At 35.2% G+C, this 13727-nt stretch overlaps 1 protein-coding gene across 2 annotated transcripts in view; it reads left to right on the forward strand.

Annotated features, from left to right (window-relative positions):
* The first annotated feature begins 2768 nt into the window (after positions 1–2768).
* The window catches only part of LOC136031932 (putative RNA polymerase II subunit B1 CTD phosphatase RPAP2), a 40861-nt gene continuing 29902 nt past the window's right edge, over positions 2769–13727 (forward strand). The window contains exons 1-2 of one of the 2 annotated variants that reach the window (XM_065711927.1): positions 2769–3084; positions 13191–13475. In XM_065711927.1, coding sequence (XP_065567999.1) covers positions 13426–13475 — 50 coding nt within the window. In that variant the 5' untranslated portion in view covers positions 2769–3084; positions 13191–13425. The remainder of the gene's footprint in view (positions 3085–13190; positions 13476–13727) is intronic. The other variant, XM_065711926.1, reaches the window with a different exon arrangement.

Here is a 13727-nt window from a genome sequence, read left to right on the forward strand (position 1 = left end):
TTGGAACTGGAACTTTTTAATAGTTTGACTCAAATATTTCAAAATGGCTAAATTTTTCATCTATATCAGCAAATTTGATTGAAATTCAGTATCAGTTGAAAGTTTTCAGCATTGAACACTTTGATTTTATAAAAATTTATACATCCTCTTGAAAGCGATAGCCAAATTAAGAACACGTGAAAGTTATAAAGGTAAATTTCAAAATAAAGCATGCTTTAAATTACAAACTCAATTCTTGAAATAAAATTAACCCAAAGCTTAAATGGAAAAAGATCAAGTTTTAATTCAAGTGGCTTAAAATAGGAAAATTTAATAATGGTTATTATAAAAACATAGCTAGCGGTCTTAATTTTGGACACAAAAATCAGTTTTACTCTTTTAATTCGAAAATTGAAAGAACTGCTCTACACGTTAATTCTAGTGGTCTTAAGTTCCCTCTCTATATGCCTTTGTTTCTCATGATGTAACAACAATTATAGTTGAAAACAAAACAATACAATAGAGTTAAAATCTTACACCTTCATGCAGTTCTTAAAAAAAGTTCTAACAGGAAAGATAATGCATTTATATTTACTTGTTTGATTTTTATGGCGACGCTTTCTCGTAATCTTGTCACCAAAATCAAATTGTATTTTTTAATGTGTAGATATATACACTAAGTATTTTCTATTTACAAAAAAAAATACCGTTACTAGGCTCTGAAGCACAATAAGCAAATAATTAATTTAACAGTTTTCAATAAGCACTTTTGGACGCAATCCACTGCCTATTGAACACCAAAAATACAAAGCAAGAATTTTAGTGAACGGAGGATACCTTTTTATCCTGTGAGGCAACAGTGAGTTTGATCTCATTCTGATAATGCGTGACCAAGAGTTCGAACATGGCTGTAGCAACACACTGTAAGGCCAACTCAAAGACCCTAGTAGATAAAAAGTGTATTTACACTGAACACATTGTGTACACGGTTATTGATTCTTTGGTCAATGAATGTGTCCTTTGAGTATCCAAAAATATGTCATTTTTAGCTAAATTGTATCTTTCGTGAAATCTTAAAACCAGTGGTTATCTTTTTAGCAGTTGCATTATTGACAAAAGACGCTTTTTTAAATCTCTTTCAAAGTGGCCAGTTAACATCAAATACAATTAAAAAAGGAGTCTGTATAAACACTCATACAAAATGATTTAGTGGGAAAGCACGAAACTCATATAAGCATGTAAATCCCTTACTTTGGAGAAAATTCTTTACTTATGACATCTCTTGCAAAACCTGAATGCTAAAAAAAACGAGAAAAGTACTACATTCGTAAAAAGTGATTTTTTTTTACCTAAATATATATCCAGGTAGAAAAAGATTCGTTCTATGTCATATATTTCCTACATTCTTTATTTATTGTATGCTGTTTCCCAAATAACGGGTCATTGAGCCCTTTGGGATATTGTTTTTGTTATTGTTAGTTTATGAAAATAAATAGAACTTGAACATGATATTTTCAAAATGTGCCCATTTTTACCCTTTTATGTCCCAAGTGTCTAAAATTGGTAACGTTTTTTTCCTTTTATGTGACTAATAATCTTTATGCCTTTTTATGATATTTTTGCCCTTTTATGATTATAGATAATCTTGCATCAAGAGGAATAAGAACTTATTTCCAATATGTCCCAAGCCACTCTGGTATAAGTGGTAACCATAAGGCAGATGAAACTGCGAAAAATGCTTTAAATATTGACCAGCCAAGTGGGAGACCTATCCCCATTAGAGGTATATACCGTTGGAGTTTACCAGAGGTACTGTTAAATAAGAATAATCCAATCCTATCGCCTTTCCCCAAAAAGCACCTTTCTAAGATTTATCATAGGATTCGGTCTGACTACAATGGGCTAAATTTTCAGGCGCTTTCATATCAGTTCCCTAATTCAAGTGGCGAAGTTCCCTCTTCTCCCCTTTGCATGTCTTGTAATGATAAAATGAATCAAATGACCATTGCCTAGTCGAATGTAATATGCTGACGTCTGCACAGTTTACCCTGCAACGTATCAGCCAAGAGTCTAGCTGACCATACCTGCACACATAGCTCAGAAATCCCTGTTTATCTTCTTATATTTCAACTCTTAGAGTCAAAAGATCTCCTGAAAGAAATCTGAGCAGATTCAAGATAAATAAGAAATAACCTATTCAGTAGCTTTGATCATCTCATAGAGTGAGTCAAAAGGAAAAGGGCTGAATAGTCTCGACTGAACAGCCCACGTTTGCTGAAATAGAAGAAGAAAAAGTCACTGTGTCCTGGCACACGGGAATGTGACCTTTGGACATAAAATGTGTCCAGTTGGCAAATCTGATTAGGAATATAATTTGCAAGCTAACAACAAAAATGTATTGCAGCTACAAACATACATTTTTTATCTTTTGCTGGGCATTGTATCCCCATCACTTTATCCAACCAAATAGAAAAATTGCAAACACTATCTTCCGCCTGAGAGCTGGCCATGCTATGACCAGATCACGACAAGCATTATACCATCTTTCAGATAGCAAGACATGCCCTTTTGATAGTTGTAGAAATACTGACGAGACAATTGACCACATCCTCTCAGAATGTCCCCTTTTCACAATTGAGAAATATGCTAATAAGAAAAATTGAATCATTAGGTCCGAAGACGTCCACCCTTCTTGTTTTAGGTTTTACTTGCGTCAGTGAAGAAAAAAAAGATAGATATATCAGAGGAATTGGGTGTTTTCGTGTCTTCAACAAATGAATGCAATTGGTTGTACAAATATTCACAATTGGTTGTGGTTTCCTTTGCACCAATGGGATGTTTGCTTTTTACCAGTCGCAAGAGGAGGAGAGAAGACAAGGAGATTTGATTTGTAATTAAATATAATTTTATTCGATTTTGAATTTCTGTTTGGTGACAGAGAGCGAAAGCCGACCTTTTTTATTTCTACAGCAGCAACAGATAACAAGATTAAAATTCCAACACACAAATAGAAGTACTGTCTATGAAGACTGTTCAAAAATTTGGAATCATGAGTGACCAGAAACGGAAAATCGCTGATTCTTCTAAACTGAAGGCAAAAAAACTGTAAGTAATTCCTCACTCATAGTGATTTAAATTTCGATAGCAGTCTTTGTGTATGGGCTCTTATGTAGGCTACTAGGTGATAGTAGCCTAATCAATAATGCTAGGCCTACTCAATTTCTACGTCCAACACTGCTTCCAAGCATAGGCCAATGATTGCTGGGTTGGCTGCAGTACCAATTGTGCTCTGATCAAGTTATATTGAGGCTTTGAAGAAGGAAACATGATAAAATTCTGAAAACAACTAAAAAAATTAGGCTAGCCTGTGGGCTATTAATCCCAAAAGCAATTCACTTTAACCCCAACCCCCTCCTTCTAACCTGGGAATATATAGTCCAAATGGTAAATTTATAGCAAACAGTATTACTGGCTTTTGTATAAAGTGAATATACCACTCAATGCCTTTTTTTATGGTCTTTACAAATAAAACAAACATTGGTCTCAAACTTTATAACATTGGACTCAAACTTACCGTTTCATTATAAATCCATTTTTTCTAATGTTATATTATCCACAAGCACTGATTTTCCATGATTAAATTGGATAAATAAATTTTACCAATGTTATGGCGTTTTCTTCTTCCTTGTTGTCAAAATTTCAATTAAAGCATGCGTTTTCTGTCTTTTTTTTACAAAATAATAGGATATTTGTAATTGCAAATCTGTAATAGTTTAGAAATAAATTTGGGCTATATATTTGCATATCAGGGGGGTGGGGGTAAAGCATAGCATATATTAAATAGGTAAACCAACCATTGCTTTATTTAATAGAGTTAAATTTATAGCAAACAGTATAACTGGCATTTGTAATAGCTGGCTTTCATATTTTCAACCAAAAATGCATGTTTTTATTTAAAATTCAATGTCAAGGAAGAAGAAAACATCATAACATTGGAAAAATTAATTTATCCAAATTAATATTGGAAAATCAGTGCTTGTGGATTATATAACATAAAAAAAATGAATTTATAATGAAACAGTAAGCTTGAGATCAATGTTATAAGGTATTTAAGGTTTGAGACCAATTTTCTTAGCCTTTTTTATACCCCATATTTAGGTCATTTTTAAGAGGTCAAAAAGTGCTTAATTCTGAATTTCTGGTAGAAGCGATTATTATATTTGTAAAGACCATAAAATAGGCATCAAGTGGTATATTCACTTTATACAAAAGCCAGTAATATTGTTTGCTATAAATTAACTGCCCAAATTATTTATTTCTCTTTCATTTTGCTCTGTGTCCCTCTTGTTTCAACTTTCTACTTGCAAATTGAATCAACATTGACAAAATCAAGAAAAAGAAAAATGCATGAAAAATAGGCTATATAATTGTTTCTACCAGATACATTTTGCATTGGGCTGGGGGGGGGGGGGTAAAGCAAAGGGAAGTGTTGTTAAAAATGATATAGGTCTAAGTAGCCTATGGCAAGTATTTAAAAAAAAAAGGTAAAATTCTAGTTAATTGACTTCTTGCTATCTCAGAAAGGGTTTAGGTTATGAAAATGAAACTTTCAGGGATGAATCTACTGACTAAAGTATGTCCTGGGAAGGTATTTTGAAGCAACTACCTCAACTCCTCCCTCTAGAGGGCTCTGACCTTTGATGACCTTTAAAAATATGTGTGTTATAAAAGTGAAACTTGTAAAATAGATCTTCTGCTTAATTGAAGTACAACAAAATTGTTTTCAGCTTCATAACTTTTCTCAATCCCATTTTATAAGGTTTTAAAGATATGCAAATGCATTTCCTAAATTTTGAAAAAAACAACAACATTGATATGGCTCAAAATTCTACTCAAATAACAGGAATTGTATTTTCTGAACTAAAGGCAGAGAAAAAGCAACTAGTAACTGAAAATTAAGGTAAAATGTTGTTTTGTCAAAATTTCAATAGGGATAGACCTGTCATGTAGCAAATTTCAGGGCCCTTTAGAGAGAGAAGGAGTAGAGGTGGGTATTTTAAAATACCTTCCCAGGACATACTTTAGCCTGTAGACCCATCCCTGAAAGTTTCATTTTCCTAACCTAAACCCTTTCTGAGATAGCAAGAAGTCAATTAACTAGAATTTTACCAAAAAAATTAATAGTTTTAATAATTTTATAGCCTAGTGTTTTCTTTTTTCAGTAGTCTATGCTCATAACTGACTTACAAATAAAGTGTACATAGCCTACTACTTGATGCCTTTTTTATGTTCTTTACAAATACAATAATTGCTTCTATTGCAAATTCAAATTTAAGCAGTTTTTAATTTAACCTGATTATAAGTAATTTTAGCACTTAGAAAATGTAGCAGTATTTTTTCAAAAACAACCAAAAAAAGATGGCACTGAGAAAATATTGTATTATTTTGTTGAAAACAAGGGATTACTCATACTTTAATTGAAAATTCATCATTTTTAAGAGCTCAAAAAGTGCTTAAATTTGCAATTGAAGCAATTATTATATTTGTAAATAACATAAAAAAAGGCATCAATTGGTAATTCAGTTATATGAACTGTCATAATTTTACCAACAATTTCAGAACTGTTCCTTGGAACATCAACTGAAGTAGCATATGTACCTCTGCTGTTTCTGCCTCTAAAAGCCACTGATCTCTGATGAACCTTCACAAACTTTGTGTTATAAAAATAGAAATTTCAGAGGCTGTGTCAGATCAAAGATTAGGAACCAAGTGTCAGTGTTTATGAAAGTATGTTTTAATTGAAATATCAAACCTAGGCTTTTACCCTAGATCCACAGTGTACTCAAGGGCTAGGAAAGTGCTTTAAAGCTCTAATCTTTACCAAGATGGGATTTTTAAATATTTACAAGAAAAAATATGTCCTGAACTCAAAGAAAAGCCCTAATTCTGCTTAAAATCTTACTTAAGACATAATTATGTTTTCAAGACTTAGAATCAAAGAAAATCAGACTCAAACTAAAATTAAGAAAAATCAAAATTAAGAGAGGTATACTCAGGGGCATAGAACTAGTATTTTTATTAGGGACAAGAGGGGTCCATATTTGATTATTCAAGGTGCATGGGCTACATAATTTTACTCTCCAAATTATTCAGGGACAACTGCCCCCCCCTGAACCCAAAAAATGACACCTTTGGGTATACAATATATTAAGCCTTAAAAATACAAATTCATTTCATTTTTTGTATAACCCTCCCACCTCCTTCACCCATAATTTGGCCAAATATAGCTATAGGCTATATAAAATTAGGCTGATTCTATTTGTTTGCATTATATTATACTACTATAGTTCTTAGGTCTACATTGATTTTTCATTCCTATAGTTTTATGTTGATTTTTCATTCCTATAGTTTTATTTCACAATAGGCCATAAATAAGACTATTGCCCAAACTTTGGTAATGTTCATTATTTCCCCTTGAACTAGGCTAAATGCTATTATAATGCAATATTTGGCTAATATAGTTTTATTTGACATTCTTTCTAAATATAACAGGTGTTGTAAACTTACTTAGTTGCAATCTACAAAAGACAACATCAGATACCCATCCCATAGCATATTAAGTGAAACACTACAGACAATTAGGCAAATAACAACATTAATCATATGGCTTCTATTGTAAACATAGCTTAGTGACAAATTCCTAAAAGTGTACCATATTTCACAATGCTGTCCCATTTCTTTCTCTGCATATGGTTTTGTAGGTTTTTCAATTTTTGAATAGATTAAATTTTTGCTTATGTTATGATGTCACTTATCCTGCATTTTCTAGCGTTAGCAGGTGTAATACATGCAACAACTAGTCCAAGCTGTTCTAGGAAGTAATTCAGCTAACCTCTGATGTTATTTCTATCTTGGGGTTTAATAAGGATAAGTAATCAGGCCTTTTGTATGGCATGCCCAAATACACTAATAATGTTAACTGACAAAAAACATAAAGTTTTTAGGAAAGAGGATTAGAATACAACTACCAGAGTAGCCCTAATATGTTTGGAAAGAGTGTTGAATAGGGAATCAACCCACTGTGCAAAAAGCAGGGTAACAAAGTAGCAATGCTACCTAGGAGTTTTCAAATTTGTTGGCAGATTTTGTCTGAAAATACCATTTTTACATATAAAAATAAGTTTTGCTCTAAGAAAAGCTGTCAAAACACAAGTTGTGCTCTGCCATGCAAAAAGTGGGGTAGCATAGTAGCAATGCTACTTGGCAGTTTTCATGGCCTAGTAAAATTTATTGTCAGATATTGCTTGAAAACACCAGTGCTTCAACTATCCCAAATTTGTGGCAATTTCCCTGAAAATCTGTCTTCTTGAAAACAAAATTGGTTCCCCAATAATGTTTTCACTACTTTCCAAAGTTTTTGTCTCAGTTATTCAACACATCAAAAACCAGACATAGATCTTTGAATTACTGATGGACAAATCAATTTTCAAATGGGGATAAATCTATTTACTTAGACAGTGAAAAAAAAAAAAAAACAGGTACATAAGTCCAGATATTTCAATCATATGTACAGTAACCATCATCAGTAGTATTTATTTGTTTGTCATAGAACAGCAGTGTGGTTTAAGAAAAGAATACCTAGTTTAAGGTGTTATGTTGAAAAAACATTGTATATATAGGGAAATGAGACTAGTTGTTCCTAGTGAACAACTATAAACTCAACAATTCATTTGCAATTATGAATATTTATTTATTTGTCATATAATGGCAGTGTGGTCTAAGAAAAGAATACCTAGTTTAAGGTGTTATATCTATATACTAGCTGTTGGGGTGGCGCTTCGCCACCCCGACACCTAGTTGGTGGGGGCGCTTTGCGCCCCCCAAGCCCCCCCCCCTGCACGCGTAAGTCGTTACGCGCCATATTAGTTATGCGCCATTGTAGTTGTGTCCCTGTGTCCCACCTGTGAATATAGATAGATATATATATGTTTTTAACTACATAAAACTTGCTAATATACAACATTCTTTGCTGTCCCATTGTCTGTGCGTATAAATAGATTGTCAGGTTTACCGACTCTTGAACGTGCAATATATAATTGTCCATGGGAAAAACAATCCGCATTCAGATCTATACCTCATTATTCTAATGATTGCCCTTGAGCTTTGTTGATGGTGATTGCTAATCAAACATTCCCTGTGTCCCCGTCGTCATTTATATATCCCCCTGTGCCCTCCGGCGTCCCCGTTGTAGTTGTGTCCCTGTGTCCCGGTCGTCATTTATATTCCCTGTGTCCTGGTGTTTTTTTCTTTTTAGTTTTTTACCTTTGTTATTTTTTTCCTTTTTTTAAAGTTTTTTTCTTTTTAGGTTTTTTCTTTTTTTAGCTTTTTTCGCGCCATATTAGTTACGCGCCATTGTAGTTGTGTCCCTGTGTCCCACCTGTGAATATAGATAGATATATATATGTTTGTAAAACTTGCGAGTATACAACATTCTTTGCTCTCCCATTGTCTGTGCATATTATATAGATTGTCAGGTTTACCGACTCTTGAACATGCAACATATAATTTTCCATGGGAAAAACAATCCGTATTCAGATCTATACCTCATTATTATAATGATTGCCCTTGAGCTTTGTTGATGGTGATTGCTAATCAAACATTCCCCGTGTCCCGGTCGTCATTTATATATCCCCCCGGCGTCCCCGTTATAGTTGTGTCCCTGTGTCCCGGTCGTCATTTATATTCCCTGTGTCCCGGTCGTTATTTGTGTCCTGGTGTCCCAGTCTGTAATTTCTCTTTGATTGTCCTGGTTGTCATTTGTGTCCCGGTGTCCCGGTCTATAATTTCATCCGTCGATAAACAACTTCATGATGACATACAGCTCAATCCTTATAATGATGTCAGTCGACAAACATGACGTCAGTCAACACACAAACATGACGTCAGTCAACAGACAAACAACTTATTTTTATATATATATATATTATTTTTATATATAAGATAGACATAAAAATAAGTTGTTTGTGTGTTGACTGACGTCATGTAAAAATAAGTTGTTTGTGTGTCGACTGACGTCATTATAAGGATTGAGCATTATGCTGTCATGACGCTGTTTGTCGACTGACGTTATGGCGTCAAAGGCTTTGTATATGACGTCATTATAAGTATATAAAAAGGCCTATCAAAGAGAAATTTTTAATATAGATCTTAAAATGACAGAAGAACCTAAAATGGCAGAATAAACAGCCGAGGAAGCTGCTCAAAGAGTCTATGCTAAAAGCCTTGCGGCTAATAGAGAAAGTATGAAAAGAAAGCATGCCAAGGAATCACAACAACAGCGTGAAAACGGGCTTGCGTCTCAAAGAGAAATCACCAAAAGAAAGCATGCCGAGGAATCACAAGAGCAACCTGAAAATTTTTGTTAAACATCAGAAAATATAACTCATGTTTCCAAATGACGTTGTTTGGTGCCCAAATCGAAATCAAGATCAACTTATGCCTACTTTCAAAGTAAAAGGGCAAATTTATCATAGAGCAGGGTCCCTTCTACCATTCTCAGGCAAGAATCAAAAATTTTTACAACTGTACTTCATCAGTGATAGAAATTCTGAATTGAATGCACGTTGCAAAATTTCTCCCGACGTTGAAAGGACTATCGTTTCCCAATTGCAACATCTTTTCCACGAAAATAATAATTTAGTGCGTCTGTTCAAAACAGCAATCGATTTGATGCCTACTGATATGCATAAAATTGTTATTTCTGCTGACAAAACACCTACTGGCCAACATGGCTGACACAAGACCGAATGGGTATCTTTTCCATCTGTATCTTCCGAAGACGGTGCTAAACGTTGTTTAGAATGATGACCGTTCGGTTAGCGGGAGTATCCAGTAGCCCGACCGGACGTCAAGTTTGCTTACGGTTGATATGCCGTGTGAGTCCTCTGTTGCCTCTTCGAACGTGGGAATTGGGTAATGAGGTCGTCGGATTGCTTTGTTTAGATCCACGGGGTCTATACATAGGCGGACGCTCCCGTCCTTCTTTTTGACCATGACTATAGCGTTTACCCAGTCGGTTGGATCGCTGACTTTTCCAATTATGTTTAGGGCTTCTAGTCTGTCCAGCTCGTCCTTAAGGTTCTGTTTCATTGCTAAAGGTACTTTTCTTGCAGGGTAAACAGTGGGAACAGCATTTTCTTTTAGGGATCTCGCATTTGTTTTCCAGGTTTCCAATTCCTTCGAAAGTGTCCTTGTACTCATTTACCAGTTTGGACCAAGCACTAGTCATCCTGTCTTCTTTTTGGATGTTTAATATCAGCTTGATCAGCTCCAGATCTTTGCTGGTTTTTAGACCCACGATTGGAGTAGTGTCTTTCCATCTTTGTATTGGCAGGTCAGGTGACTGGTTCCCACATAAGGGATAGCTGATCCACAGTAGCTTGTCAGTTTGTGCCTGCCTTTTATCAAGCCAGGTTTTATTGGCAATTTATTGTAATACTGGAGTGGTTGCACATTCACCTGTGCTCCTGTGCCGATTTTGAATTTTATACACATTTGCCCCTCAATGGATAATTCGGCAAATGCTTCATCTTCTCTAGTGTTGTTCTGTATTGTGTACAGGAACACTTCGTCTGTGTCGTCTGCTGTTTCAGATATTGCTTCACCGTCCTCCACAGTATGTACAGCTTTCTTTTCTGCACTTCTGCAAACCTTTGCAAAGTGGTTTGGCTTTCTGCATTTTGAGCAAATCTTCCCTTTTGCTGGGCAAATATGCTTCTGTGAGTACGTTCCACCGCAGAAGTACCATTCTGGTTTCTTGGACTTGGGGTGTGGCTGACTTTTGGCAATGGAATCGATTTCCTGCTTGATTTCTCTGCCTTCGAAGGTTTTCAGCTGTGCTTGGGTTGTTTCGAATGCTCTACAAATGGTTACTGTTTGGTTCAGGGATAGAGTTTCTCCTACCCAGAGGAGTTTCTCACGTATTTTGGGATTGGCCACTCCGCCCACTATCCTGTCTTAGCATTTCGTCTTTGTCCGCGTAACCGCATGGTTTCACTAGGATTTTCAAATCGGTAATGTATTTGTCTATGCTCTCCTGCTTTTGGTCATGCTTTTGGAAGATGTATCGTGAGAAGACTTGATTTTTCTTCGGGGCTGCATATTCCCTGAATTTTGTGAAGTGTATCAACGTCTTCCTTTTCAGTGTCAGTTAGGTCAAATGTGCTGAAGATTTCTCTCCCTTGTTCGCCTGCCCAGATGAGAAGATATGCACATCGCTGTTTTGCTGTCTTTCCGGCAAGTGGTCCAATGAAAATTAACTTAGCATGGTTTTCTAACTTCGTCCATTCGGATTCTAGATTATCCGAGCTCCAGTTGATTCTAGGCGTTTCTGCATCCATCCCACTTCTGACACCATGTAGTGTTCGCGTCGGATTGAGTAAAGTCTATTTATTCAAAACCCAAGCATCTATAAATAAAAAAAAACAATAAGCTGGGGGTAAATAAACAATGCGCACACTAAGTAATTTGTAAGCAAGCATTACTGCAGTCTTTATTGTCGTAATGTTTAGTGCAAACAGGTTTGTAAAGCTTACTCTATTTGGTATTAAGAAATAAATAAACAATAAATCAAATGCTCTTTGATATAGACCTTTAATTTACTGATTTTTTTTTTACTTTGAATCTTTGCATTCTTCTTTTCATTTTTTCCCTCATTGATTCATCTTTTCCAGGGATCATAGAAACTTTTATACTATGAGTTAAAAGAAAACATTTATTCAAATAAAAAGTGAGTTTTCAAAAGCATTTCAAGAGAGTGTTATAAGGAATCGGGTTAATAATGTAAGATGTGAATTTTGTTTGTCTTATAGGTATTTTAAAAAGAGAGTGCTTCACCAAGATTACCCGTTTTTCCAGTTTAACCATGATTTTGTTTATCCATCATTTCCGGAAAGATGCTGGTTATTTTTGCTTTTAATGAAATTGGTTCTAAATTCTATTATGTCCATTGCACAAATAAAAAAAATTCTGGATCATGATGTTCCATGATAAAATCTGATGATTCTTTTGAAAAGTTGATTAACTTGTAAGGTAAAAGATGAGTATACCATTTGATTGGTCATTCAATATTGTTTCCAAATAAGCCTATAATAGTTAGTAAGTTCAAGTTCAATATATTAATATAATACGCAGAACAAATCAAATACACTGGGTTACCACGGAGTGACAGAGCTCGTGATTTTGGTGACCCCATCAATATTTACAACATAAATAATATTAGTTGAAGATCCAATACCCAAGTCGACAGCCCACCACAGAAAGCAGAATGACAAAATAATTACCAAAAAAACAAAACAATCAAGCAAACGTGCACAGAGAATGACATCATGAGCAATCAGAGATGATGAATTAAAAAAAAATCCATAGAGAGAAAAAAAGATATATATCTACCTATATTCACATGTGGGACACAGTGACACAACTACAATGGCGCGTAACGACTTGTGCGCGCGGGGGGCTTGGGGGGGGGGAACTAGGCTTCGCACCACACCAACAGCTAGTATTAAATGATTTAGTATCATCATATACAGTATGAAATTTTCTCCATGCGCTTGTTATTATGTTCCTTGGTGAAAATCTCGACCGCTCCGTTATAAATCGAGAAGAAATACGCTGGTCTTTATGCCGAGTCTCATAATGATGAAGTTCGCCCTTTCTCCCAAGCATATCAATGGACTGAAAATAAACTGGGAGTATTTGACGGTCATACTTAATTTTAAAAAGCACTGAAGAAAGATTACATAGACAAGAAATAGGAAGGATATGCATTATCAAATAAAGAGTTTCTGTCGTCGTCTTACCAGGGTATGACGAAGGTGATGGTAGATACTCATGTAAAAGCCCTAGGGCCCGGTTTTGCACAATTTGTAATGGTTTAAGATGGGTTTTAAATGTTGCCAGATAAACAATAGGACAATATGATAAGTGGGAATGAACTAAAGAAAAATATAACAATCTTAATATTTCATAAGGAAAAAAATGTTGCAACCTATACATGATTCCAACTCCTTGTGCTGCTTTAATTCGTAGACGACCAAGTTACCGGATCGAACTTACTCTATGTATGCTTATATTTAGGCCTTCAACACTCACCTTATCAAATTCAATAGGCTCTTTATAAATGCGGCTGTAAACCATGAATTTTGTTTTAGCTATGTTTAGTGACAATCGATTAGCCTGTAACCACTGAACCAATGCTGTTAAAACTCCCTTAATCTTTTGTTTCAAATCATCTGTGGACTCGCCAGTAAAAGTTGAACCTATATCATCAGCAAACAAAATGTTGAGACTCACCCCGTCAGAACAGTTGCAAAAATCATTAATATAAATCAGGAATAGCAAGGGACCAAGTATGGACCCCTGTGGAACGCCAACCTTTTCCGACTGATGACGAGGCATAGACAAATCATTAATTTGGGTTACCTGATACCGACCATGTAAGTATGATTTCACAAAATTCAGGGCTGGGCCTCTAATACCACAGTTATCTAACTTATACAGCAATATTTTATGACAAACTGTGTCGAAAGCTTTTTCTAAATCCAAGAACAGCGTCGCAGGAAGAAGCCCTTTATCTAAACATTCATGAATATACTGCAGCATGGCAAGAACTGCATGCTGGGTAGAATGTTCCTTCCAAAAACCAAACTGAAACTTACTGAAAAATTGCTGTGATTCCAAGAACTTGT

The sequence above is a fragment of the Artemia franciscana genome, chromosome 10 (assembly GCF_032884065.1).
Source record: "Artemia franciscana chromosome 10, ASM3288406v1, whole genome shotgun sequence".
Taxonomy (NCBI): Eukaryota; Metazoa; Arthropoda; class Branchiopoda; order Anostraca; family Artemiidae; genus Artemia; species Artemia franciscana.